Source organism: Solea senegalensis, unplaced genomic scaffold (genome assembly GCF_019176455.1).
Source record: "Solea senegalensis isolate Sse05_10M unplaced genomic scaffold, IFAPA_SoseM_1 scf7180000014711, whole genome shotgun sequence".
Taxonomy (NCBI): Eukaryota; Metazoa; Chordata; class Actinopteri; order Pleuronectiformes; family Soleidae; genus Solea; species Solea senegalensis.
The window spans coordinates 71,005-95,015 of NW_025321104.1; the positions used below are offsets into that span (position 1 = coordinate 71,005).

A 24,011-nucleotide genomic window follows, 5' to 3' on the forward strand; every position below is an offset into this window, starting at 1 on the left:
CATCTATGTCTCCACTGAACAACTTTCCTCAGAATGAAAACCACATGGAGACAAGAGAGAAACACGATCCCACTTCAGCCTCTCGGAGACTGTTTTCAGTCAAAAAGCAATTTCTGCGAGAGCCGTCGCTGAATGATCAAGAAGAGCGGATTGGCGAGACCTGCCTTGAACCCAAATATGCCTAAATACCGGCGATTAAGTTGGTGCAATAAAAAAAAAAGAAAAAGAAAAAAAAACCAACTGCTGTAGAAAATTGGATAAAAAGAACAAGCGTCAGTGGCAAACAGGAAAGCACCTCTGTCAGACGACAGGGTGAACGTGTGGTTTCTTTTTTTGTGTGGCATGATCCTTTAAGAGCAGCAAGTCGATCGCTTAAAAAGGAGTTAAGCTACAGATGTCGACTGTAACCTCAATATAAAACGTCACTTTTGTTTTTTCCTCTCTTCCTTTCCTCACTTGTCCTTTCTTCCTGTCCTCCCTCTGTGTTGCAGGATTTTGTCCAAGCCCAGTGGAAGTGAGCAGCGTCATCGCCTCCTCCCCCCCCGCGAGTGCCTCAGGGCAGAGCGGGATCGGCGATGGCGTGCGCAGGGTCACAGGTGAAGGACACGGTGATGGCGTAGCGCGTCCCCCACGTCACCTTCTCCACGCGGTGGAGGTTCTCCGAGCCAGACGAGAAGAAGGAGACTCGTCCTGGGGGTGAGAGAGAGGAAGGAACAAGAGGGGACTTTTTAAAGCGATTCCACATTTTTGGAATACACCACATGCATTTCGATTTCTTTCCGAGATTAAATGAGTAATATCAACGCTGTTGCGTGCAGAGATGGAGTCCGGACACTATTTTGCAAAAGGAAAACATACAGTAAACCTCTGAAATAACAATATCAATCAAATGGCAGCAGCTAAATACATAATAGGCGTGTAGACATAGTCGAGATGATCTGCTTAGGTTCAAACCAAGCATCAGAATAAGGTAGAAGAAAGGTTTGCTGGTGCCACAGAAAATGATTCCAGAAACTAGTGGGGATTTTCACACACACATCCATCTCTAGAGTACACAGAGAATTCAAAATAGACAGTTGTTGATGACACGGGTCAAAAGAGAATAGACGGACTGCTTCAAAGCGGTAGAACAAACGAAACCACGTACCACGCAACATGATCACACTCTGAAGCAGTAGAGCTAGAGCAGCAGAAGCCCCCATTTAGCTGTCCCCTGTACCTAATAAAGTGGCAGGAGTTTGAGCGAGGACATGGTTAACCTTAGCTTGCATAAAGGAGAGGAGAGACGGGGGGAATAATTTTTAGCCACTAAAATTAGACTTTTGGAAACACTCCTGGCCTCACTTCAGTTTCAAAACTCAGGGTTTTGTCCCAGTATAGACAGACTGAGATTTTGGCCAGAACAGTGCAGCATTATTTGCCGTCTGATTGGACGTTATCAGATAGGACTTGCTTCTTTTCATCATCGCTGGTCTCCGTCCCTCCGTCTCATTATTTTTGTTCAAATTCTTTCGAGTCGCATCAGAAGAGCCACAATGTGCTTGAGGGGTTCTCGAGTAAAGTTGATCAAAAACCAGTCCGTCGATAAACCTCTTCTTTTTGAGGACAGTGGAGAGAATTCTGCTCCATTTGTTGATTTAAACCAGAAGTTCTCTTCGCTTTAAAATGAATTTGTTAATGTTGTTGTCACATTTATGCGAATATGCTCAGATCAAATAAAAAAAGTATTGTATTCTGGTAATTACTGTTGCTGTGAGTATTTTTGAGCTTTAAAACGGATGAAGTCCAGCTGTTTTCTGTCTACACTTCGTGTCCTGACTCCATCCCTGTATTTACCAGATTTAATAATATTCCCGTCTCAATCTTGAAAACGTCGGCAGATAAGCTCATTCTCGGAATACACTGCCGTTCAAAGTCTACATATTATGCGGTGCTGCTCGCGGAACTGATGGAAATTTGAGACAGAAAGTGGAACCGCGGAGAGAGAGAGAGAGGTGGCCACAAAGCCTCGCTCGACTTATTCCAGGATTGTATTTTAGAGAAATGCTGAAAGGCATTCTCTCAAAAGTCTGATTTGAGAGATTTTTGACCAGCGTCTCTCTTCTCGGACTAAAGTCACCTCAGGTTAAATTGTCTTCATCTATCACAGGCTTTTGCTTCACCGTGGCTGCTAATATGCTATTTATTGACCAGGTTCTTTTTTTTAAAACACAACCTTTTCATTCCTACAGACATTGTTCCGTCTTTGATTGTGACTTGTAATTAAGAGATTTATATTTAAGTGTCAACCAAAATGTGAATGTGAATAAAAAGCTGGAATCACTCTACCCCAATTTCACTTGCTCTGTTTTAGTCCCAAGGAATAGTAATGATGATGGTGGTGGTGGTGTGTGTAAATCCCTGTAGCACTGCATCAGCCGAGGATGTCAAGGGAAATCAGTGCCTCGGAGTTAAACAATAGAAATCACATTGAAAACCCAATTAGAAGAAAGAAGACAAGAGAATTAACGCTGAAAGCAAAACAATGCGAGCATCAAGACAATAGGTGGCGATCCACTTGTTTCATGTCGGCGTAAAGAAAGAGCTGAAATTATCCACGTGACTTTCACGATAACCACACAATGACAAACAAAAATAATCCCTCACAATTGTCAACACAAGCGTTTTTTGCGCAGGAGCGGACAGCGGGAGTGCAGTCAGCAGAGCAGATTAGAACGCTACACAGTGGAGGGACATGGGGGGGAGATTTACGCCCTCACAAAACCTCAAGACAAGAAGAATATAACATGGGAGCTGTCGCGATGTTGCATTCAGATTATTAGGTTACCCAGGCAACTATTTTAGAATACATATAAATACAGTTCCCGTCGACTTTAAAAAGTAAAATATCAGTGAGATTAAGGTATTCATAAGGAGACGTATAATTACAAACTCTACCAAGGTTGTTTGCCACATAAAACTGTCACACTAAAGTGAAACTAGTTTATGTGTTTTGATTTTTACACTCATCCAGGAGGCGACTCCAAGCCACAACTGTCTACACACGACGTCACTGGAGCTTAACTGCAAGACCATATATGAAACTATTTTCTCCAGCCAGAGAGTCGGAGGGGGGGTTTGAATGAGTCAAGCTTGTGTCCCGCTGTGAGCTGATGTCACGTCTCAACTGTGGCTACTTCACAAAATGAGCCGAGGGGAAGAATGAAAACATAATTTTCCAAATAGCTAAAACCTGATCACTACTAGATTTTCTGACCAAGGTCGGTTATGATGTTTGTGTGTGAGGGAGATTGTTAAAACTGGAAAAAAGCAAAACATACTTCAGTAGCTTGCAGTGTCATTTAAAGGACGAGTGTGTTTGTGCTGTTTTCTCTAAAGTGGAAAAGCAGAAACATTCATATGTCAGTGTTTGTTAAACTACAGCCGAGCAGCAATGGCAGGAGACACCAGAACAAAACAGAAACCCACAACTAATCAAACCCTTGCTGTTTGCATGTTTGTGGTACTGAAGAGGAACAGCCTCACTAGCATCTAACTGGGCCCCGGTGACATTTGCAGGTACCTAACTTGCTGTGTAATGTGCTGCAGCTGAGCAGCTAAAGAGCTGTATATCTCACAAATTGACGTACGCAGGTCACTTTTCCCCAAAAAAGGTTTATTTCATAAAGATGGAGAGTGCAGAACAAGATGTGAATACTGTGGGGACACAAGTCTGTCCTGTGCTATTGTTAAACTACGGTAACAAGTCCCTAAATGTAGCACATTTAACCGAGTCCTATGGCGTTATTCACATTGAAACAGAACTTTCTCCGTACGATCTTGTTCTTTTTCATTCTTAAAAGGTTTCCTGTGTGGAATACGATACAAGGCTTTTGCGGTTTCTCTTAAAGGAATAGTTTCCCCTGAGTTGAGAAATATCTTCATTCCTTTCTTTGTTGGGTGCCCACCAGTGACACTTGGTCCTGTTAGCGGAACTGTTAGCAAAGATGGCAGACACTGTTTACATTCTGGGAATGAGGTCCCGTCCCCCTACGAGTCGGTCTAGTCAAGTGGGGAATTAGCTTGGCAGTTTCAAGGCTCGGACCAAGTGTCACTGGTGGGCAAAGAAAAGAATGATTATTTCTCAACTCAGGGGAAACTGAGGTTGGGAAGCACAATTTTTCAAAAATACTACCCTCATTCTAGTAATACAAAGCTAAATGCAAATCGGTGAAGTATTCCTTTAAGATCGTTCTTGTGTGTTTGTTCGCCAACAAACTTAGTATGTTTAGTCATGACAAGGTGAGTTAAAGGTAGGACAGGCTGTAATTCTAGTATATAAGAGCACATGACATTGGTCACTAATTGTGTCGCAGTTGCACCAAATGAGGTCTTGAACTCGTCGGGATGAGTGTGCGATGCTAGCGCGGTTAAACGATGTGTGTTTTTGCCGCAGGAACAAAATGCCCATAAACACCACTAACATAGTCAGAGGGAGCACACAACGCATCATTAACACTGTCCGCTCAATGTATCGATTACTCCCACAGCTTCATAATTAATTAGCGAGAGGATGAATCACACAGGGTGTGTGTGTGTGTGTGTGATGTCGCTAGGGGGTCCGGGATGAAAGGTAGAGGTAGGTGAGCTAAGGTTAAGGGCTTTTCTTGTGATGGATTTTCTGATGAAGGAGAGTGTGTTTCCACGTTCACCGCCCAGATCAAACAAGGTGGAGGTTGCCTGCAGCCCGTTTCCTCATATGCTTGTTTGTCCAACCTCTGACTTGCGTACAAGTTCAAGTACAGTGCAAGTAGTAGTTCAGTAAAACCCAGTGTAAACCTGGAAATGATGATGTTCTCCAATGTCCTGTCTTGTCCACACAACAAAATGACTGGAAAGGTTGTTTTAATTAAATTAATAGATTAATCGAATTAATCGCTGCAGCCGTATTCTCTTTATCCCAACCCAAGAAGACCAATCCACCATTTTCAAAAAGTGAACAAAAACAGCACATTTGAAGGTGGATAATGCAAATTTATAAAGGCCGCAACACAGATTTTGTTCATTGGAACAGGAAGGGGCTGTGATGTGTCTGCAGAGGTCTGCTAGGGTCTAGGAATGGGATGATGCCACTATTTTGTGTCTACCCATACCAATATAAGTCCGATACTCATTTTAGACCATTTATAAACGTATGAAGCCGTTAACCGCACATTTGTGCCGAGTCATTTCAAATACATAATTCTCCAACTGTGTAACCAAAAAGAAGAAATAAACAGCCCAAACATGACTATGATTTTGTGTGCATAGTGAGGCATGCGATATATATAGGATTTTTGGATAGTATTAGATTTCACATTTTTAATCGGCCCAATATCCAATCCAGTGATCTTGACCAGTATCAGACGATACCGATACTGACCGATACTGATTCCTATTAGGTTAATTCACTGGAATCAGCCTTTATGTGCATGGTTGTCCTGAGGTCCAGCCACATTTCTGTGCCCATTTAATGCAGACACACAGCAGCCAAGGTCAAGTTCTCAATTTTAAGGTGGCAGCTGAAGCAGAGATTATCTAATTCCCCCGTGGTTGTCTAAACTGGCAGGTTCCCCCCCGGGCTTCTGCCACTGGTAAAAGGAGCATTTTTCACTCGGCCCCATTTCTGTTTGTATCTGCCAGTCCAAGCCCAGCACCCTATCTCTCCATCACATATCTGCACTTAATCTGTCCCCCAGCCATCTCTGTCTCACCCTCCATGCTCCCCTCCGGCTCTTTAGGAGACATTTTCACACTCAACAAATAAAAAAAAAAGTCATCAAATCCAACATTTAATCCAACAGTATTAATAGATTAAAGTGAGATGGTTTTGTGGTTTATTTGCTCCATATAAAAAATATTTATTAAACGTAATAATCAAGGTTTGGGAAATAACAAATGAACATTTTCTGTCAATTATGGACCAAACCACTAAACAATTCATCAAGAAAATAATCGATTATGAGAGAAAATGTTAGTTTCTCTTTCTCTTCTATTCTCCCCCAACTACTGCTCCCTTTGTTTTATTTCCTCTGCCTGTTCACTTTCATTACATTCTTGACTTTTGCTCTCTTCACACGCCAAGTCCTGATTGTCTTCCTGGTGTTATAATTACAGCGCGTACGTCACCGTCACCTCTAAGGCAAAGCAATCATCCACCCAGATAGGAGAATCAGACTCTCACCAAGTCAAAACGTGTCAGTCAGCAGCCCAGCGTGTTGCCCAAAGAGGAAATATAAATGATCCTGGCTACTGATGTACAGCGGAGAAAATAAGTATTGAACGCGTCAATATTTTTCTCAGTAAATATATTTCCGATGGGGCTATTGGGGTGAAATTTTCACCAGATGTCAGTAACAACCCAAGTTATCCACACATACAAAGAAACAAAAACATGAATGTCCATGTCAAAAGTTATGTGTAAGTACATGAAATGACACAGGGAAAAAGTATTGAACACATGAAGAAAAAAAGGTGCAAGAAGGCACAGGAAGCTAATAAACCAGCTGAAATCTGTCAGTATTTAGGAAGCAATCCTGCCCCCTATCAGTGCAAATTAATATCAGCTGGATAAGTCCTAATTGGTGGCCTATAAAGGTTTCTCATTACCAAGGTGACACTCAAGAAGCATTTCAAGATGGGTAAAAGCAAAGAGCTGTCCCAAGACCTTCGCAAGCTTATTGTAGACAAACATACGGATGGCAACGGTTACAGACGTATATCTATACTTCTGAATGTTCCAGTGAGCACTGTTGGAGCTATTATTCAGAAGTGGAAAGAACATCGTTACACTATTAACCAACCACGACCAGGGGCTCCTCGCAAGATTACTGACAGAGGAGTCCATGGAATAATTAGAAGAGTTGTCCAAGAACCAAGGACCACTCGAGGAGATCTTCAGAAAGACCTTGAAGAAGCAGGTACAGTTGTTTCAAAAAAAAATATTAGTAATGCACTCCACCGCCATGGCCTCTATGCACGCTCACCACGCAAGCCAATGTTATACTGGGAAAATATAATCTGGTCAGATGAGACCAAAATTGAACTCTTTGGCTGTCATAACATACAATACGTTTGGAGGAGAAAAGGCGCTGCACATCACCCTAAAAACACCATACCAACAGTGCAGTTTGGAGGTGGGACCATCATGGTGTGGGGCTGTTTTTCAGCATCTGGCACTGGCAGACTGAAGGAAGGATGAATGGAGAAATGTATTGTGATATTCTTGATAAGAATCTGCTGCCATCCACCAGGATGCTGAAGATGAAACGAGGATGGACATTTCAGCAAGACAATGATCCCAAACACACAGCCAAGGAAACAATCAATTGGTTTAAGAGAAAGAAAATCAAGCTGTTAGAATGGCCCAGTCAATCACCCGACTTGAATCCGATTGAAAACCTCTGGAAAGAACTGAAGATCAGAGTTCATAGAAGATGTCCCCGGAACCTTCAAGATTTGAAGATAGTTTGTGTGGAAGATTGGGCAAAAATCACAGCTGATCAATGTGTGCGACTAGTTTCTCCATAGGAGGCTTTTCTACTAAGTATTAAATAAATTTCAGCAAGTGAATTCAATACTTTCTCCCTGTGTCATTTCACTTTATTACACACAACTTCATTTATGGACTCCTTTGTTTTTATTTCTTTGTATGTGTGGATAACTTGGGTTGTTACTGATATCTGGTGAAAATTTCATCCCAATAGCCCCATCGGAAATATATTTACTGAGAAAAATGTGGACGTGTTCAATACTAATTTTCTCCACTGTATTTTCTTGTTTTTTGTATGATTCTTGATGCAATTGTCTAAATAAAACTGGCATTGACAGGTGTAATCAGTGGTTGGGTTGAAGTGGTGCCTTTGACAGGTCTGTCATATTTAGATTCTGAAGCGTGCCTCACCCCCGCGGAGAATTGGAAATCTGTCATGGAGGAGTCCAGAGAGACACGGTACTTGTCGGGCTGTAATGTGGTTGAAGATAATGCTGCCATCACTCTTGCTTGTTTTCTGAAGGTTACTCTCAATTCACTGATGTGAGGTGGTGGCAGTGTTTCCGCATAAGAGACAAGCTGCAGTCAAGTCTTTGTCCAAGAACGTCCTTCAGTGCACAACTCACACTTGCTCCATCACAGTCACATGACAGGAAGCTTCGCTGTTGATCACTGGTAAAGAGGTTCGCGCCTGACTCACAGAATGTGTTAAGACTTGACTCTTTCTGAATTGCTGTTGATTAGAAGCTGCAAGTAAAAGGGGAAGTTGGAACATGAGGGCAGGAGATGATGATGATGATGATGATGATGACGACGGCACTGGGGTGAGTCAGAGAAAGTGAAGCAGTAGTTTCTCTGTGAGGTATGACAGAAGGAGTAATGTTGTCGGGGAGAGCGAACGGCCTCAGTCGATGTTATATTGAAGAGAAGTCTTCACTCATTCAGGAGCAACGCAGTCTACAGAAGCCCAGCTCCAATGGAGGAAAAGCTATTTAAATAAATGATCCGAGAGGGATCCCTGACTTCGGTCCACGTTCTGTATTTTCCTTGCCCTGAAAACTATTTAAAAGTTGCGTCGCTTCATTCCACTGCCATAATCCGCAAATTTTGGTCTGCGGACAAATAAACGGCACGTCATGTTTTCTATACGTCTCTGCAGAATAAGCTGCTCTGCGGAGGAGGTAAAACGTTCAATCCCATCGAGTATACGAATATTAAAATCATTGGGCGAATGGGCAGAGGACCCTATCAACCAATCATAAGGTAGCACAGTACAGTATGAAGCCCTGAGAGGAAAATTAGGCTTGGGCGCAACAGTATATGAGGAACAATTGAACAAAATCAAAGGAAAAACACCAGAAAAAACATACATAAAATGCTAGGATGAAAAGAAACGTATTGAAATGTTCAAATCTTGCAACATCATAATAGAATAACAGATATAAATTACATTATATCTTTAAAATTACAGCTTTTATCTCCAGTTATTATAGGGATATCGAATATTTTATCAAAGCAGGAAACAAAAACAAGAAAATTTGATTCAGAGAATAATCTCATTCTGGTTGTTTTTAGTTCATTGTTGACATTGTGCCATAATTTCCATTTTGTGGCTGAAACGCAGTGATATTTGATGTCAGTTTGCTCTAATTACTTGTTAATCAAGCTTATTTCACTATGGTCATGCTGTTTTGCCTGTAGTTTGCACGATGGCTCTTAAGTGAGGCGCTGTCATGTCCTCACAAAACTGCACGGTCTGAACTGAACTTCTCCTGGCCACGATACAAACGTTGCATCTGGGATAATAAAGTTGAACATTTGAAAAATTTGAGCTGAGTCAAAACAACAGAGGAGAGGAGAGGAGTAAAAAAGACACTGTCCAATACCACACATCTGAAATGACAAATAACCCCGGTTCCCTACGAACTCACAAGAACTGATCCGATTCCCGTGTTGTGTTTTCCATTTTATGAAAGCTTCACATTAGCCTCAAGTCCCCAGGAACTTCAGGAAATTGTCCCTGAAATCCAGTAGTCTTGTCAATATTTTAGTTTTTTGGTCTGTACACATATAGACTATATTAAGTGACAAAAGCCACTGATATTTCCTCAGAGATCAAGATGTTTTTATGCCTAATCCTCCGGGGGGGGCGTGTACGCGAGGTGGAACGTAATCCCCGGCACCTTCACCGAGCAGCAGAGTGGAGTCTGTGCTGCTGATTATGCACTTACAGGAGGATTATACCCACTTAGCCAAAACCACCTCCAGATACACTAATGCCGCTGAGTGCAGCAATTAATATTCAAGCACATCAGAGATAATGAAATCCTCTATCTAAGTTTCATCACTCACTCTATGCATCGGGCTTAACAGGCTTATGTAACCAAAAGCTGGGGTTTACCAGGTGTTACTACTGATAGTCTGGATTAACAATACCTGTCTCAGCAGCAGGTCAAACATCACTCGTCTTCTAGTCGTTACCTGTTCGCGGTTCCACCGTCCGGTTTCCAGTTGGGTCCATGAAGATAAATCTTCCTCCACTGAAGTCGGAGCCGTAGTCGGACAAGTACAGGAGAGAAGTGTAGTCAAAGGAGCCGTAGGTTACCTGCGAGAGAGGACGACAGCGTATCACGTTGAAACATTTGCTAATTAGGACTGAAGATTAGAAGGTGACCGATGTGGGATTTTCCATGGCTGATGCGGATGCCTATCTTTTAGAAAACAGTGGGTTATCTTTTCTTGTTACTCAACATTTACAATACCTAATAGTAGTGTGAACTGACAAACCAGGCCATTTACAAGAAATATATGTTTAATAATTAAAATAAATCTCCTGTGACCCATCTGCAGAAAACCACACACCCAGCACAAACTAGTAAGTACTAAGTAATCCCATTTAATCTACGTATTAATAAGGGGAACTCATCACGGAGAGTAAAAGTGGTCGACACATTCCCTGTGATGATGTCATCGGGGAGAGCTCAGCTTGGGCTGGGAGTGAAAACATTTTATCAGAGAAATGACATCAGCAGATAAAAGGCAGGTTGGGTCAGATGAAGAAACGCTGAGTCACTGAGTCAAACGTGCAGGATCCAGCGCTTTTTGGAGCATGACCTTTCCGGAGAATAAACAACTTAACAACAACATAAACAACAAAAAAAAATCAGGATACCTTAAATCACAGCTGCGCTGTACAATACCAAGTGTAAATGTGGCTCCCGTTCCGCCTCTGCTGGATCTCATCCAGCTCCAGAAAGCTTTCGCTTAGCTGCACCCCGATCAATTCACACAGCATGAGAAGTGATTTCATTCCTTAAACTAAAAAAGCTGCTTGACGTGCACACGTGTTCACTTCAACACCTAGAGTAGAACACAGACATGGAGATTTTCTGTGACAGCAGAAGGCGAGACACGTGTTTGCAGCGACTGCGTCAGCGCTGATGGAGGTAAACACTCGTTTGTTGCTTTTCTCGGGAGGATCACCTGCAGCGGACTCGGCAGGGGAGTGATATCGATGCACTAAAATGTTGTGATACTTCATGGCATGAGACCGAGTTGATTGCTTTATCGCTTGGGCTCCAGACTAACTCTGTGCACTGGTTTGAACAACTAGGAAAAGAAATCACGCGTTGACCCAAGTCAGATTCTTGCCTGTTTTTCTGTAATGCCACATCCACTTCAGGTGCTCCACTTCCTCGTCCTCCACTGCCTCACACATGCTTAGACGCTGGCATGAATGAAAATGAAGTGAGACAGAGATGTGAAAGATGAGGTGACGCTCTTTCATACACAGCTCCACGCTCTGATTAAAAGGTTTTCGCACTCCATCCAACTACTCCAGTGCTTACAAGCCCTGGTTGGCAGCAGGTTTTAAGACATTTGACAGGAAACTGTACTTTGTATAGTCCATCCATCCAGCCACCATCCATCCAGCCACAGAGAGATAAACAACCATCCACTCGCTCACTCACTCACTCACACCTACGGTCAATTTAGAGTGTCCAATTTACCTAATCCACAAATTAGCATGTCTTTGGACTGTGGTAGGAAGCCAGAGAACCCGGAGAAAACTCACGCACCCACGGGGAGGACATGCAAATTCCATGCAGAAAGGCCCTTGTTCCAACCGGGGCTCGAACCCCTGCAGCAAAGGCAAGAGCATTAACCACTACACCAACCATGTGGCCCACATTCAGAGAGACAATCATTACATATTGCCTTGATAATAGCGTCCCAATATATCAAATCATCGCCTGTGTATCACCAAATACTAGCCAGATACGCAGCCCTAAGTGACACCGATAAGAATTATTATACAAGTATGTGGTTTATCGACTGAAAGTAGAGATGTGATCAATCAAAAATCCCCTACAAACACAATAGACTGTCCACAGCTGTGGATCATTTACACGCTTAAGAAACAGAATTAACGAGAGATGTAGGAATCCATGAGAGGCCCATTGAGCTAAGAGCCTTAATGAAACGTCACACAAGTACCAGAAGTGTTGAAGACGGAGGGCTCTCGCCGGATCTCGGAGCATAAACGAACGAAAACTTAAAAAAGTGTTATTATATAAGTGCAGAGTTATGAAACATTTGCGTATTACATAACAATTAATTGGAAAAAATTGAGCATGTACTCGTCTTGAAACCCCTGCGTTTAACTGATATCACCTCGCCTGTTACCTTTGGTGTTTCACATTAGCTCATCATTTGAGTGAATTGGGTTATAATTACTGGTAGACGTGTAGGTGTAGATGTGTGGTTCAGACTCTTCATCACACCAGAGAAACGAGGTGAAAACATCTTTTTATTGCATTATACATTTTCAGGAGGGACTTATGGCCAATGTTTTCACATAAACTGCTTTATTTCACTTTATTTACTTGATTAGTCATTTATATTTAATTGCCGTCTATTGTACTTCACTGCACTGTCAAGTGCCTTGTTTTGACAATTTTGCACAAATAGCTCAAAACAAATAGAATGTGATTTGATTTTAAGTGCAATAATTTCATTTTATTATTAGTATCCACCTACTCAACTACATTTATTAGCTGGATTCTCTACAGTTTGTCACTACAAGGTACATATTTCACCTTACATACACCCATCTAATCCATTGGTAAATAGGGTTAGATATTGATTAGCAGACGTGTTGCAGCCCACGCAATGATAGGGGAAACACTTTGTCTTGGTTTCATGGCTCAGAGGAAGGACGTTCTCTGAAGAACATAAAGAAATAAAACGAAAACTGCATCACAGGGTGAAAGCATGTATCGTGAAAGTACAAGGTCATTTATTCCAAGTGATGACAAGACAAAAATGTGTCTTAACCCTTAAAAAGTGCCCACGTGGCAAAACTAAAAATGCATTTTTTTTCATAATCTTATGTGTTGCTGAGGCAAAATTCGGATTAATTTTTAGTAGTGATATAGAAAGTAGCAATAATTGTGCAGCACTCACAAAATAGAGCATTTTTCATTTCCTTTTTGTTCATAAAAACAAGTACTTTTTGCTCAGGTGCGTTTATATAGTTGGTGAAAATGAAAAAAAATGTCATCAAATTGACTAGGTTGTGCTGAAAAAAAGATATAAGACACTCTTTTGAACCAGGAGGAGCTGTTCCTGTGCGTATGTGTGTCGGTATTTAGTCATTTATCACAAGTCCCTGCCATTACTGAGATATAACACACTTCCATGCTGTAACATTAAAACTGTACCAGCAAAAATTATCCGTGGCAAAAAAAATTCAAAAGCAAAAGATATCAGAGGCCATTTATATTCAAATGAGGGTCGGGTTAGCCAATTAGCCCCAGAATGGCAACACACATGTGTGTGGGGGGGGCGGTGGCGAAGAGAAACGGGTATTTTTAGATTGATTGATGGATGGATGGATGGACACGCTGCGTGAAACAGGATATACCATAATCAAAGTAAATATGTACTGCTTGTTTCTTTTCATATCTATTTTCCTCCATTCTGCAAGAGAGAGAGGAGTATGATGGATCAATATTTGGACAGATGCTTCAACAGATTTATGAGCAACACATAACAACCCCGCGGGCCTTTCATTTAAACATCTGTCCAACAACAACATTCAGGGACGTCGGCAGCATTACACTAAACTGCAACAATCTGTTTTCAATCAGATTCCGATAAGAGGGCGATGAATAATAAATGTAAACAAACTCCCAATTCAGGAGAAAGAAAACACTTTCCAAACCTCATATATTTAAAATTATACAATACACAGTTCAAGTTATAAAGCATTGACAGGTTTTCCCTCATTTGTTAAGCAACTTTACCGTCATGTGTCCTTGAAAGTGCAAAGTTCAAATCTAAACCTGAAACTCCAGAGTTCATTGTTAAATTGAAGGCATTTTAAGACTTTTTAATGCCACTTAGGAGTGATTTCACAATAATAATAATAATGCTAGAGGCATTTGATTGATTTGAGATTTTTGTTTTTAGATTTATGAATTCATTGCCTTGAACCCTGAACACTGACATGAATATTTGTTCCTTTTACGTGACGGAACATAAGGATGAGCTACATAAAACAAAAAAAGCCGCCTAAAAGAAAAACACTACGTAAGAATTTCTTAGTTCGACTGAGTGTTGAAGTAAAATTAGAATGAAAAGCCAGTCATAACTGCGACGACTGTAGTTCGTATTTTGTAAAGATCAGTATTTCAGCAAACCATCAAAAACCTCTTGTCGGGGGGCGATAAGTCAGATGCTATTAATGTGGTTTGAGGTCTGATGAAAGACTGTGTCAAAAAAAAAAAAAAAATGCCTAAAGGTTCATCACCATTTAAGTTTGACACATTTTCCATCGCTGCTTTGAAGCTAAAAATCCACATGAGGACTGTACTTGTGCTAGGAATTGAAGATTTTCCCACACAGTTTCTTAAAGCATTGGGGTGTCAGCGAGTTACAATATAATCACTGATTTAGACAGCAGTAGTTATAGAGGCACGGTGATGCAGTAGTTATTCAGTTTTACCTCAGACCAGGACGGTTTTTGGTTCAAATCCTGGTTCAACAAGGAGTTCTCGTGTGTATGTGGGTTTTCTGCAAATTCCTTCCTCAATCCAAATACATGCAGATTGGGCTATGGTTAGGGCTGCTGGTTTAGATCCCAACAGGTCAAGGGCTGGGGTGCTTTGCTACCCAATGCCCTCCATTGATTGGGTTAACACTTCAAAACCAAGCGTATCGCATTAATGTAGTTACTCGACGTTTTGTGCAATCGGAAAAATACCTGAAACGGTTTCTGAAAGCTGAGAACTTGCACGTCAAAAATTAACATGTGGTTATTACGGGAATTTCACTTGTGCCGTTTCATGAAGCCGGTGAATCAGGGTCTTCATCACCAGAGAGGAGAGAGTAGAAAGAACGCCTGTACACAGTTTCCATTTTTTAAGCCTGTTTTTGCTCAGTGAGAGACAAAGAGACATTAAAAGTTATTGTAAATATGTTTCATACTGACCAAATTTTCAAATTTAACACGCAAAATCTGTTGTTCATGTACAACTGCAGTGTTTTTCTAAATAAACCTTTTGTTTTTCTACATTTTAAATTGTTAAAACTGTATTTTAACATGCAAAAGCACTTAGTTACAGGACATTCTCTGGTCCTTTTAGGGTTAAAATAAGCACTAAAAATTGACCCCTACACTCTAAATTGACCCCAGCCACATAGGGGCCACAGTCCGTGTAGTCTTAGTGCTGGTCCCAAGCTCAGATAAATGGGAGGGTTGAGTCAGTAAGCAAAAAAATTATAATTTCTGCCAACTGAAATATGCCACTGTGGCAACCCCTAGAGAGGGAGAAGCCAAGACAAAAAAACACATCAGGGTCAGGCACTGGAAGAAATGACCTGCTCAAGTGCTTATTAACGCAAACATTCAGTCACCATTTCACATGGTGGCAACACGACGCCTTCAAGTGTGTGGACAGGGTCAAGAAAACCTGCTCGTGATTCAAACAGAGTGTCGGTGCAGTGATTTGTGGCATGTTTGTTGGTGCCAGACAGGCTGGTCTGAGTATTACAGAAATTTCTGATCTACTGGAATTTCCACAAACAAACACAAATCTCTAGTTTACAGAGGAAAAAAAAAAAAAGAGTAAATGTCCAGTTCTCAGGGTGAAAACGCCTTGTTGTTGCCAGAGGATGAAAGCCAGACTGATTTGAAATGATAGAGAGGCAACAGTATATCACAAAACTAATTCCAATAACCCCTCGTTACAACCAAGGTATGTATATGGTCATCACTGAACACACAACTCAAGTGCAGCTACTGCTACAACATGCACCAAAGTGTCAGTGGTGCACAGACTCCCTCACAAAAGCTTGAGGAATCTTTAGAATGTGAACAGACTCTGTTAGTTTTCCTTTTAACAAGATTTAACAATGAGGTTGTTACTTTAACAGGTAGGTGGCTACAATTTCATGAATTCACAGCTAATCCCCGCCACCTACTGACATAACAAGTGCACAACATGACATAAGGAAAAAAAGATATGAGCAAGAATATGAGTTAAGAAGCAGGTTCCAGAGGAATGATGCACACTGATGTGTAAATAACTCTCTTTGATTCTGTAGAAAAATCATTCTCACAGCCTGTACCTTAAATGGATTCCTTCAGTCAAGAATCCCAAACCTCAAAAGGTAAAATGAGAGCTTTGCTTTCAGGCTCCGCCAAAAATGACTGTCTTCAGCCAATTTAATAGGTGCAGGTAAAATTAGCTGTGCGTCCACTTTGACTGTTCTGTTCCCAGTACCAATTCTAGCACAAAGACTCAGGGACAAGACATAGACAGAAGTGCAGTGTTCTCGTGTGTTACCTTATCTATGTGTGGGTGCCAGTACTCGTCATGTTGAGTCTTGGCTATCGTGCCGTTGATTCTGGAGAAGAAGGTGGGCTTCGTGAGGTAGATCAGATTTGGGTCCAAATCAAAGGTTTCAGCGATAACTGCTTGGATTCGCCCGCGCACATCTCTGACAACAGAACACACACACACACACAGACACGTCAGGGTGAATGTGGAATAAAATGCTTACAGAGGGACGTTTAACTAATTTTGAAGAAAAAAATAAAGAAAAGGGGGGAAAAAATGCATGAGTGATTTTTAATTAAGCCTCTTCATTCACCTGTAAAGCTGGAAATCCTCTTGTGTGAACACATCCTGTAGCTGTTCCCCAAAGTACCTGCAGCCACATCACACACACACACACAGATGCAGACACAGTCAATCAGGGACACATGAATGCAGACAGGGAGACTGAGGGCGGGTGAGATCTGATCTGTTTGCATAAATTAATGTTTCAGTCTAAACACAGCAGAGAGTCGACCTCTGCCTGCCTCACACGAGGAAGGTCCCAGTGGGACGGGAGCGTTACGTCGTCCTCACTTCTCGATTAAATCAGCCACGTGTTCCCTTAAGATTGAAGTGAATGAAGGGAGGAGGCGTAAAGAGAGAAAGAAGGATGGATGGAGGACGGAGAGGAGCATCTGATCCAAATTAAGCCCGGTTCTGCTGCGAGTGTTGGATGAGGATCACATTATGGGTCACTGGAACCGAAGAACACCAGCCTCAGTGAGATTGGTAACACATTGGTGGTGAATAAATTTCTGCAAAAACTGGTACATGTCGTGCAAGGTTTCATTCCCAAAGACACGCAAACAGTGAAAGGCAGGGAGGACTCAAAGTGAAGGCAAGATGAAGCTGTGCACCTGTAGATGTTGACAAACTGTTTTCCCATTGACAGAGCTCCAGAGTGCAGGTCCAGTATGGAAGCCTGGAGGAGGACGAAACACAAATGAGTGCAACTGACAAAACACAGTTGACCAAACGCGCTCAAAACTCAAAATAAAAGAAGATAATATACATAGAAAACGGAAAATAGATAGATTTTCATTCATCATTTAAATGTTTTTATCGTCCTGGCAGTTTTCATGAAACGTAGGGATGGCTCGATGCCAGATTTTCAGGTACAATACAGATGCTGATATCATTCATTTGACAGTTTTTAAACTACTGAACTGTTAGTACCACTAACAGTACCAGTATTTGTGCTGATGCTTTTACCACCTGACCATAACCATATCGCTCCAACTTTATAACAAATATTCTACCACCATAAAAGAAGAAATAAACAGCACACAACTTGATTGATGAGTTAAAATGTTGTTGCTGCTTTTAAATTACTTTTTTTATTTGTGATAATTAGGGTTTTTGGGCAAGATCCAATTTTGTGTTTCATTTTCTGGCATCTGGATACAGTCATTTTGAAATACATGAAAGCATGTTCGTCGGTAATGCCATGAGAATCTACTGGCCTGGGCTTTTCTGCACAGTTCCTGCCCCCAAAAAACATTTTTGAACTGACAAGGAGACTGAATTTATTCTCCGTCAGCTCAATAAATTTAATGTTGTGAGGAAAATGGACGGCAGAAAGACACGGAATGGGATTTTGACAAGATAACAACTTAACCTAGGCCCAACTCTCCGGACATTTACCAGCCCTGTTCCTCGTAGAGTTCTAACTCTACACTTCTTCTGGGACACTGCTGTGACTTTCTCAAGCCAGAAAAAAAAGGAATTTTCTCAGACATTGCCACACTGTTTCCACTCCCTTCACTGAAATATCTTTACACTCCGCAAACAAGTCTCTCCCTTGGCTGAGGACCAGGCCTGCTGTCTATGGAGAGCAGAGGGTAGGGCCTGCCAGGGGCATCAAAACATTTCTGGACTATGGACATCTTATCTGCGAGAATCTCATCAGGACCGCACTCTACTTATTGTACCAGTCAGACCTCTAGTGCCAAGACAAGACCTTCACAGCAAATGAGGAGAAATACGCTGCCCGAGCCAAGATCAAACTACAGACGCACAGCCTTCAGCTTTGATTACAACACGCGTTCACCGTAGAATCACTTCAATAAGCTTATGCAATGTCACAACATCTATTTCAATCCACATTTGCATTCATTTTTCAGCAGCGTCTTGCTGGACCGCTGTTTTCATTCGTCTCAGAGCATGCCGTCAATTCTCAGTAGGGTTAAGGTTTGGACTCGCGTGCTCCGTGGACCATTATTTCCCAATTTGAGCCTGATGAATCCTGGCATAGTCGTCTGGAAATATGCCCATAAATCGTGGTCATTAAGTTTATATAAAGTATATCTCAACATTGTTGAGCTTAGATTTCACCAACTGAAGCAACAGCAGATCATAACACTGCCCCCACAGGCAGTGTATGTCTTCTATTAATATTAATATCTATTAATATGAATTTCAAAACAATACAAGAGTAATGCTGCGTTCTATTTGTAGTCACAGGACATTCCTTAATTTGAATTTCCAAACTCGAAAACTCATAGCAGCCTCACGTGGCCCTAGTTAGGATTCCAGAATGACAGCCACCATACAAACGCGGCCACTTTTACCAATAATAACACTTCCGTTTAATTAGTTTCACAGAAAATCAGTTGTACAAATAGTCCCGTTTAGTTTTTAACCATGGACATGATTGCTATGCGTTGTTAGAATCAGAATCTGCTTTATTAACCAAGTATGAGTGCATAAGAAGGGAATTTTGACTCGGTTTATTGTCCTTGTCGTGTCTCCTTTTTCTGTTTTTTTCGGTTTCTTTCTTTTGGAAATCAAACCCGGGCCACGGCAGTGAGAGCGCCGAATCCTAACCACTAGACCACCAGGGAGGGGCGGACTAGTGGTTAGGTAACGATGACTACCCGCAGATCAGTGTGCGTTTCCGAAGTGTGCGTTTCCGAAACCGAATACAAAACTCAAAACTTCCACTTGTAGTGAGAAGAATGTTCATGACACGGGAACACACCTGAACTCGGATTATCAACTTGAAAAACCTCATGTAGCCCAAGTTAGGAATGACAGCCACCGTACAAACACAGCTACTTCTACCGTTAATAGCTCTTCTGTTTGAGTTGTTTCACAAAAAAAGTCAGGGAATTTAATAACTTGTGGAACGCTTGCAGAGAATTTCAAGAAGGTCCCATGAAGTGTTCAAGGGATATTATATTTCTGGGGGGAAAAAGGACAAACAGACTGAAAGCCCAAAAAACACCTCCAACACAACACAAGCTTTATTTATATATAACAGTGAGTTTCCAAAGTCCTTAAATACACCGTATTTGTAGCTTACTGTTATATAAAGCCTCGATAACGGCTGACAGAAAGCTATAAATACGGTACATTTAATATAAATATATCACTCATCAGCTACTTTTGATGTATTTATTATAACATATACAGCAAATTATCATGGGGAGAGGCAAATAATCCAATATGAAAGCTAGAAGAAAACTAAATGGGGGCTGCTTCTTATTAAATTTAATTAAATTAACACGCTTCAGTTGAGTTAACCTTTATCCATTACAGTGCATGTATCAATATATTATTCCAATAATTGAATTAGGTGATATACTCACTCCACCCTCTGAACCAGCCAGTGCTAGGCCTCTCTCAGCCAGCCTGTGTGTCAGAGAAGGTAAACACAATAAAAAAAATATTCACCTTCACTACACAGAGAGGAGACAGGGGATGGAGAAACATAGAGGAGAAAAAGACTGAGTTGAGACGCTCTGTGTGACAGTGTTTACCTCCTGAGACTCTCGGCCTCCTCCCTCGTTACCACGCCGTCTGTGACTGCGCGTCCACAGCTCTGAGGGGTGCATCCTGGGAAACACACGTAAACAAGAGGGACGTGTGAAACAATAGGTGAATATCTCTGTGCGCTTTCCTCCAGATTTTGGAGGCCGTGGCTTTTGTAGGAGAGAGAGGGAGAGAAAGACAGTGGCTACTAGGTAAGGAATTTGTTGTGTTCTGTTCATTAATGCTTTAAAAAAATAAAATAAAACAGGGACTCTGCTTCTAGATGATTATAATTTATTGCTCGAAGCCTGAGCTTCGTGCTGTGTTTCATTTAGACCCTGAAGACATACATTATAACCAACAAGCAATTTCCAATTTGTACTCCTTCTTTGCTCATTGCAGGCTAAAAACTGCCTTATCCAGTAGATTTGGACCGGGACTGAAACTATTAATCAATTATTAAATTAATCAAAAACAGTTTCTGTGATTTTTTTTCAGCTTCTTAAATGTGAATATTGTCTGGTTTCTTTGCTCCATAAAACTAAGAAATCATTAAAACTGAATCATTTTGGTTTGTGGATAAAACAAGATATTCAAGGACATTGTCATTTCCAGGTTTCACAAACACTGATCAATATTTTCGGACATTTTATGGACGATTAATCGAGAAAATAATCGTTTGTTGCAGCCCCAATTTGGACACATCAAACATTTGTTATACTGATGTTGAGGGAACTTAGAGGATCTAATGATTTCTTTGTTACATGGAGCAAAGAAACCAGAAAATATTCACAGTTAAGAAGCTGAAAAATCAGACACTGAAGTCAATTGACTATCAAAATAGTTGATTATTTATTTAAATGAATAATTTAGTCGTCAATTAATTATAGATCAATTAATCGTTGCAGCCCTATCTAAGGAAAAGGAGGCGGTCGACGACCATAAAAACACCAACAGCAAACAAACATCAAAACTACTGCGGGAACAAGATGAAGCAAAGGAAAGAGACGGAGGTAGAAATGCAACATCACAGATGCCAACTGCAACAAAATACCAAAGACAAAGAAGAACTTAAATTCCTATTATGGTGTGATGGGTGATGGTGTGATGGGAAAGCAATAATAACACCAGTGATTTTTCATCATCATATTTTTAACCATAGACAGCCGTCAGAGACTGTAGACCTCTTCCAAGGCCACTCAGTTCTCCATATCAGAAAAAAATCAATAATTGGTTCCTTGGGCTGTACATACCCAAAAACCCTAATCAAAACATGATTTTATTTTATGATTTATGCAGCCAATCCAGACATACAAGGCCAAAAACATAACCCCCCCCCCTGGAAGTAACTGTCGTCCCTTCCAATCACAAGGATAAATAAGTGAACAAATAAATGTGAGCAAATAGGAATTAAATAAGTCCCAGCTGAACCTGCTGTCGTCTGATGTTTGCACAGTCAGATATTATAGAACGAGGAGTGCAAAGGTAAACAGTTTCATGTTGTTCTGTGCCTATGTGTGAACACCTATGAATTTAACAGCTTGCTGAAGGCAGTCGTTTTTAAAAAGGAGTTCTTATTTTAGACCCTTGTTTTAGTTTACCTTCTGTTTAGGTGAACAAATAGGAAAACCACTTTAAAGACATCTTAAAATCTGTTTCTGCTTCATAGCCAAACAGGCCTCATGTCAACAAACTGTGTCGCTGATGTCTCTTTCTACTTGAATTCTGACCACATTCTGATACTGAGCCTCTATGTAATGCATTTAAAGAGTCCTGGCTTTCAACAGCATATACCCTGGTGCCTTTCTGCTTCTAACAAATGATCTGTTGGTTGTCACTAGTTCAGTGGCTGCCCTGGCCATACAGCATTTATAAAGAGCACAAAATCAAGTAGCTTTGTGCTATATCGCCATCTAGTGGCTTATGTGCTGTTTCACACTGAAACATCAGAAGAAGTTGCGTTACTACTTTTTAAAACTTCAGGCAGAATAGAATCCACCACCTTGACATGGTTAATTAAATATCTAGCGGCTCTGTCAGTGGTGCTGTGTGACACACAGTAAAGGCCTCACCTGGATAGCGTTGGTAGTTTTCGTAGTCTTCAGAGCACTGGACTGTATAAAGTCTGGGCAGAGGAGAGACCAGTTCTCGCTGACTGACCAGTGTTTCTGTGATGTCACTTTCCAGAGACGTCACGTACAGCCACACAGCAACTCCACACACGGACACAGCGACCAGCAGCGAGGCTATAAGTACCCGGTGTCCCCTCCACGCTGATCCCTGCCTCAGAGCATTACCTCTGAACAAAAACAGAAAGACCACATCATACATACAGATACAATTCACATATTCAACTATAATTTAAACAACCATATGCATTAATCCATCTGAAATCACAAACACAACAATTTCCCTTGGATTATATCTATATTGTCGATTAATGGAGTAATCATTTGGTCCGTAAAATTTAAGAAAATGTGGATCAATGATTCTTGAACAAAGGTTTTCATGATTTCTATGTCACATGGAGTATAGAAACTTGAAAATATTCAAACTGATTAATCGGTTATCAAAGTCATTGACGATTAATTTAATAATCGATTCATAATCGAGTATTTGTTCAAGCCCTATTTTGTATATGTATACATATATGTATATATACATATATTTCTCTTTTATATATAAGCAGCCATTTTATTTGTATTTATTCGTCTATTTTGGAGGGATTTATAATATAAATGTTTCTTATATTTATTACCAACCATATTTGTTTATATATATATAAATATATATATACATTCAGCATTCATTCACATATATTCACGATATCATGAGGTCATCACCTGCTAAGCTTATGTCAGCTTTATGTATATCGTTATCCGTTTATTCCTTGAGGTGAGAGTGTGTTTCTACTCATTTAATCAGGACCTAGTCTGTGCTCCATACATCATACGTCATGTGTGGCTCATGCAGAGATAATACATGTTCACGACAATGTAAACAAAAAAACGAATTAACCAGCTTGTTTAAATTGTCTCAGAAGGACTAGTAGGGTTCGACACTGCTGTCACGAGTGTAGCTAGTACCTGGTTAGAGTTCTGTATGTTGACAAAAACCTGACCAACACACACACACACATACTGAGAGAGAGAGAGAGGGGGGGGACACTACCATCGTTAGTCATTGACTTACCTCTTAATTTTCTTTGCCATCTCCGTTGCATTCTTTCCCTTCGTGTTTCTCGTTCGTAGTTGCGCCATTTTGTCAGCTAAATAGCATTTGGAAACAGCGTTTGCTTTCACCAAACACAAGGTACAACCGACGCCCCGCCAAGAGCTTGTAACGCCACCTGAGCTCCTCCACTTCCGGGTGTGTACCTAACTGTGCACCCATTGGCTCGCCATAATGGAAAGCAGTGTTTTGATTGGACACAATTAATTCGGGGTGACACCGCTGTTAACCAGTTGTTAGAAATCAACCTCTGTCATAGTAGAATTGTATCTATAATAAAGCATTTTTGTTTTCAATGCCACACGTGATAAAACTCGTACATCCATACATGGTCGCATTCATTCGTCAATCCATTGCTCTGCCTAGTACCGCGGCTAGTGAAGTACGTTTCATGTTGTTACTCATCAGCTAGATCTCCGGTACATGTCAAGCGAATATTCAACGAAGAGCTTACTTCAGCGCAGTCTAGACTAATTTAGACTTAGTCAGACTAACATAATCAATTGCCTACACTGTTTACTAGCATCGAACCTAGTCTGCGACAGCAAACCTGTAACGCTTTAAGTTAAAATAGTAATATTTAATCCTATTTATGTCCACAGCAATATTGCAAAGGTGGCGGTGATGCACCA

At 41.0% G+C, this 24,011-nt stretch overlaps 1 protein-coding gene across 1 annotated transcript; it reads right to left on the reverse strand.

Annotated features, from left to right (window-relative positions):
- On the reverse strand, nucleotides 1-23,806 carry uts2r2 (urotensin-2 receptor 2). The gene is made up of 9 exons (XM_044016663.1): nucleotides 23,341-23,806; nucleotides 22,221-22,447; nucleotides 20,157-20,232; nucleotides 19,986-20,028; nucleotides 17,253-17,317; nucleotides 16,670-16,726; nucleotides 16,363-16,516; nucleotides 9,992-10,115; nucleotides 1-690 (listed from the first exon to the last, which is right to left on the reverse strand). Exons 1-9 carry the CDS (start codon nucleotides 23,406-23,408, stop codon nucleotides 554-556), a joined length of 951 nt encoding a protein of 316 aa, XP_043872598.1. The 5' UTR covers nucleotides 23,409-23,806; the 3' UTR covers nucleotides 1-553.
- Between the last annotated feature and the right edge of the window lie 205 nt (nucleotides 23,807-24,011).

What these genes read in the sequence shown, in the direction of transcription:
- uts2r2 (XM_044016663.1), bottom strand. Translation starts at nt 23,408, where the DNA reads ATGGCGCAACTACGAACGAGAAACACGAAGGGAAAGAATGCAACGGAG. An exon ending in GAGGCCGAGAGTCTCAGGAG is followed by an intron (nt 20,029 to 20,156) that starts GTAAACACTGTC and finishes TCTGACACACAG; the next exon opens with GCTGGCTGAGAGAGGCCTAG. An exon ending in CAGTTTGTCAACATCTACAG is followed by an intron (nt 16,727 to 17,252) that starts GTGCACAGCTTC and finishes ATGTGGCTGCAG; the next exon opens with GTACTTTGGGGAACAGCTAC.